At 46.7% G+C, this 5,178-nt stretch overlaps 1 protein-coding gene across 1 annotated transcript in view; it reads left to right on the top strand.

Annotated features, from left to right (window-relative positions):
- The first annotated feature begins 1,663 nt into the window (after positions 1-1,663).
- LOC119280011 overlaps positions 1,664-5,178 on the top strand; it is a 16,986-nt gene continuing 13,471 nt past the window's right edge. Inside the window, exons 1-3 of the mRNA XM_037561025.1 lie at positions 1,664-1,827; positions 2,204-2,297; positions 2,335-2,536. Of these exons, the coding sequence (XP_037416922.1) occupies positions 1,664-1,827; positions 2,204-2,297; positions 2,335-2,536 (460 nt within the window). The remainder of the gene's footprint in view (positions 1,828-2,203; positions 2,298-2,334; positions 2,537-5,178) is intronic.

The following is a 5,178-nucleotide window of genomic DNA, read 5'->3' on the forward strand; positions in this document are numbered from 1 at the left end:
ACAAGCCACGCAAAGAAATTGCATGTCAGAGGTGCTCTCGATCCCCATGTAAATGCAGTCGTAGGCGCCACCTCAAGCCCCGCAAACCTTGCCGCATACGCCGAGCGTGCCGAGAACATGCCATCCTTTTTCCACGCCTAGGTAACCGAGTCCGGCGTGCCCGTATCCAGCTGCACAGTCACTACTCTCGACCAGAGCAGCAGGAACTGCTGCAGCGCAGCCTCAGTTATGTCTGGCCCAATGTCTCCTACCCACGATGCATCCTCCATGGCTGCCGAGACTGTGCGCGCCAGCCTTGCACGCTTGGGAACCCTATCATAAACCAACAGTGCAAGCTCACATATGCGGAATCCCTGCAGCCAACGGTCCTCCCAAAACAATGTTTCCTGCACATTGCCGACCACGGCTCGTCGCTGCGTGAAACAATGCCATCGAATCCTTTGGAACTCTTATAGGTAGTCCTGACCATGGCCTCAACTTGTCCGATCTTACCAAAATATGAAGCGTCCACACCCCCACCCCCCCACCCCCACCCCAAAGTGTGTTCCTTATTTAAGTTTCTTTCAAGACTGCCAAGGGCAACCCATGTACGGAAAAAAGAATAGTTTAGAACCCAGTAATTAGCGTTAACGACATGTTCTCACAAAAATCATAGATTAACTAGCTGCATGGATAATTTGATTTTTCATATAATATATTTTGCCAATTCTAGATCACAAAAAAAGATACTAATGTTGTATAAATATTTTACAATTATAAATATTTAGTTTTTGTTATTGTATTATTAATCCAAATGTTCATGTTCAATAAGATCATATCACATTAGTATATATTCAACCTATTCCACAGCAACGCGCGGGATATTATTTATTAGCAAAGAAGCTAGTGGCACTCATAGTGGATCCAGTTAATACATATTGTAGCTCATGCAGTCATGTGGATATCGAGAGCTAGGCTACGAAGCACCACACACTCGAAATCCCTCAGATGAAAGGCTAAGTGTTCACACCATGATATTCTGGTGAGACAAATGGCCTAGCATTGATAACATAACCATGTATTGTCGAAAGAAGGTATGCGCGCGGAACAAGACATAAGCCTATTTCATGACGAAAACTAGCAACCGACTTGCTATCCACGTTGCCATGAAGCAAGTAGTCAGAAAACTGAACCAGGACGAGCAACTCACCATCCACAGGCATGACCATCACATCCCACTTCTCAAATTTTCCGTAGCGCGCCATGACCTCCCCAATCGGCAATTCAATTCCGGCACTTGAAATTCCCTACCTCGCTTTCGTAGTCTTGCACCATCCAGATTTGAGATATCAATTATTGTCGATCCATCATTAAAGCTGGACATGCCGAGCATACCATCAATCTAAAATAGATTAGCGCGACTAAGAACAGCAACTAGATTAAAGCTGGACAAGGAGGAAGTCGTGCAACACCAGGTGCGGCAGTCGTCGAACTAGAATCTCCCAGATGACGATGTTGTCCAGGAGGCCAGGGAGGAGAGGCGTCGCTCCTCCGGCATGGTCGCTGTGGATCCGTCCGAGGAGCAAAGCAAGAACGGTGGAGTTGTGTGGTGGTGTTTCTCTTATTAGGCGGGATGCATGTATGTTATGGGCTGGGCCAAGCCCACGTCCTTGGCCCGGGGGCGATGGATAGTGAACGACTCGGTGTTGCTAGTTCCTCACGCTCGCTCCGCCGCCGCCGCCGCCTCGTCCCTCCCGCCCCAAACCAAATCGTTGTCCTCTCCGCCCAACTTTCTCCACCTCCGGAGCCTTCGCCACGAGATGCTCCACTACTCATAGCGTGTTTCCGGTGAGTTTTACCCCCTCCCTGTGTAGTGTCTAGTGTGTACATTATTCTCGCCGGTACCACACGCGCGCGCTGGAGAAGTGATTTTCGTCTCTGGATTGAGACCAACATTGTGCTTTGCGCTAGAGTTCAAATCCAGCGGATATTTTATCTCGCCACGCCTGTTCTCATCCCACCGTACTAGCTACAATACTACAATTATCAGCCAATCTTCAGGGCTCCTGAGTAGGATTGCGAGTTTATTTTCAGATCCAGCGGATATTTTATTCACTGTGTCTCGAGGCTGGGGGCATAGATGGTGATTGCAATTTGATTCTTGCAAATTATTACATCTCTGTATACTAGCTGAGCCTGATTATAAATTGATCCCTTGTGATAGATCTGCTTACGGATCCTGCCTCATGGCAAGGAACATTGGAGTGAAAGGCGTGAAGGAATGGGGGAAGCCGAATTGGGGCAACCGCCTCCCCTATGTCAATGATCTTTTCCACACCTCAAGTAATGCCCTAGGGCCTAGGTGAACAATCTGCGACCTCCAAAGGAGCAGATAGCACAGAAGTCCTTGTTAGCCATCCTGCTAACCGTGATGATATTGATGGTGGTTATGTAAGCTCGGCCTACGTCATTAAGAATACCAGCCATCGCAACGGTTCTATATACGCAAGAGACTCTGGTCTTCGCGGACAATGCCGTATTACTGAGCGTGGTGAGAGTAAGTTTTCCAAATCTCTTCCGTATCTTGTTCCAGTTTGTTGTTACGATATTTGCAAGCAAAGCGGTTTATCGATTAAAAACTTGACTCTGAACATACATCATTATGTTTTGGAATATGTAATGCATATCTGGAATGTTCTAATGATATTGTGCATAGCAAAAAAAAAAGGATCTACATGTATGATCTTTAATATAAACATCTAGGAAATTTGGTGATAGATAATGGACAGTTAGAATCTTGACAGTAGTCCTGTAGCCCTATAAATAGGCCCATGGACACGAAGCCAACAGGCAATATGCTTAATGATCCATGTGATGCTGTAGTAATAGTTCTTAAGTTCCACTGAGGGTGTCAGTATGAGAGAGTACAAGACTCATTACCTTAAGTTGCTTTTTGGAATTGTAGCACTTTTTGATTTTAAGTTGGTCCGGTAGCCCTATATATCAGATAAAGAATGCACAGTCAATAGTTTTTTAGATGATCAGGGGGCAAACCCCCTCCCCCCGGTTCCATTATATTAATGGAACCAGGGAAACCAGTAACAAAATCAACATGCAACGCACGTTCATAGCAGACAAAGAAATCTAAAAACAGCAGCCGAAGACTACTGCCACTAAGTATAAAGACACCACAGCAACCGAAGCTGCACCCCCAGCTCACACACAGTCAGCAGATTGGTGAAAACTGGGCGATGGGGCTCTAACTTCTGCTGCTTATTGTACAAGGGAGATAAAACAAAAACCACTAGTTTTATAGATGTTACATCTTCCATAGCTAATCGCCCAAGCACCCAGCACCTCGACGTCCAGCGCGGTTGCTAGGTGAATAACATCTCTTTTTTCAGCTGCCAGCGCCCTCTGGTGAGTTCCTGGTCCCTTGAGTTTCTTCACCAGTGGTGTACTAGGCGAGCAGGGCAGATCCAGCGATGTGACGGGGCTAAGGAAGCTTTGCTTGTCTGCCCATTTACCAGGGCTTCTGGGAGGGAGTCAAGCTCCATCCTGCAGTCGGGAGGCAGGCTGTCACTCCCCAGATTCAGGTTGTTTCACAGCACCTGACCTAAAACACCTTCAGTGTTTTTGTCAGCGGCAACTACCCCATTGAGATCTGAAGGGGGGCCTTGAGGAAGCAAGATATCACCCACAGAAGTTTTCCACTTTCAGTAGGGATTCCTCCTTGTAGAGGATCAACCACTTTCTCATTCTCCTCAGAATCAGTAGCCACACCTGTTTGATATCAGTCCAATACACATTGTCAAAAATCATCGAGTTCCTGAATTTCCAGATGCACCACAGCACACAGGAACAAATAGAGTTCAAAGCACTCTTCTTATTGTTGGCAGGCCAAAACTTTGCAATAGAGAGGTAGTCATGTCCTAGATTAACACCAAGGAACTCAGAAGCCAAAAGCCAAATCTGTTTGGCCACCACACAATCAAAGAATAAGTGATTGATGCTTTCAGTTTCATTGCAGAAATCACACTCAGGGGGTTTCAGGATCCCTCTTTTTGCTAAGTTGTTTTTAGTCATTAACTTGTTGTGAGATATTGAGTCCCCTTGATGATTTGCTCTAATTCATACCAGATTTCCATCATATGTGGAGAGAAGGTTCTTCTAAATGTCAGTCTAATCTCTTGGCCATTCCAAATCTCAGCAAGAGTAGTACACTGCTGCTGGCAGATGGAATATAAAGGCTAGTATTGGACAGATAGAGGGGGTGTTCCAAATCAAATATCCTCCCAGAATTTGATATTGGATCCATCTCCTACCACCCATCTATTCCCAAATCTAAGAGCTTTGGCAGCCCACATGACCCCCTGCCAAAATCTGGAAGAGTCATGGGTATTACTAGCAAAGCTATTGGCAGAGTCCCTCACATACTTCTTATTTGTGATGGTTCTCCAAAATTTTCCTTTATGCTTAATATATCTCTTCACCCAGTTTCCGAACAAACAAAGATTAACATCCTTGATGTTATGAACCACTAGTCCACCATGATCTTTCTTCCTGCAGACTAGATGCCAATTGGCCAGGTGGAGTTTTCTATTCCCCTCAAAATCACTCCATAGGCAATGGGCTAACTGACTATTTATCAAGTCCAGAGCCCACTTGGGAAACTTGAAGAAGGAAAGCAAATGAACTGTTTGATCTCAGGAAGGATACGGCACCGGAGCGCTGCCACCGCCCGACCCGAGGGTCAGAGTTTCCCCTGGAGAAACACTATGGGCAATGAGAGCTGCAACGACGCCTTCAAGAAGGGAACGAACTTCGTCGTCGCCGGTCTGTCTAAAGATAGAACAAGTTTTCACCCCGGCCGATACTCACCACCACCGAACGCCACACCCCGGCAACCACGCCGCCCACACATCCATGGTCGTCACCGGGTAGCACCGCACTACCACCACCAGAGCCGCCGCCCCAGCATCTAAGACCTTGATACCACCTCATCCGAGACCCATGGCTAACCCAACCAAAGAGACGAGTGCGGTAGTACCCAGGTTCGGGGCCCTCCGTAGGAGGTAACACCGCTAGTCCTGCAAGATCTACTAGATGGATCACAAGAGGGCTACAATGGTGCTCCTTGAGCTGTGTTGTGTGGAGGAGTAAGAAGAGCTAGCTCTCTCCTTCTCCTAGTGTATGAGT

The sequence above is a fragment of the Triticum dicoccoides genome, chromosome 3B, assembly GCF_002162155.2.
Source record: "Triticum dicoccoides isolate Atlit2015 ecotype Zavitan chromosome 3B, WEW_v2.0, whole genome shotgun sequence".
Lineage (NCBI taxonomy): Eukaryota > Viridiplantae > Streptophyta > Magnoliopsida > Poales > Poaceae > Triticum > Triticum dicoccoides.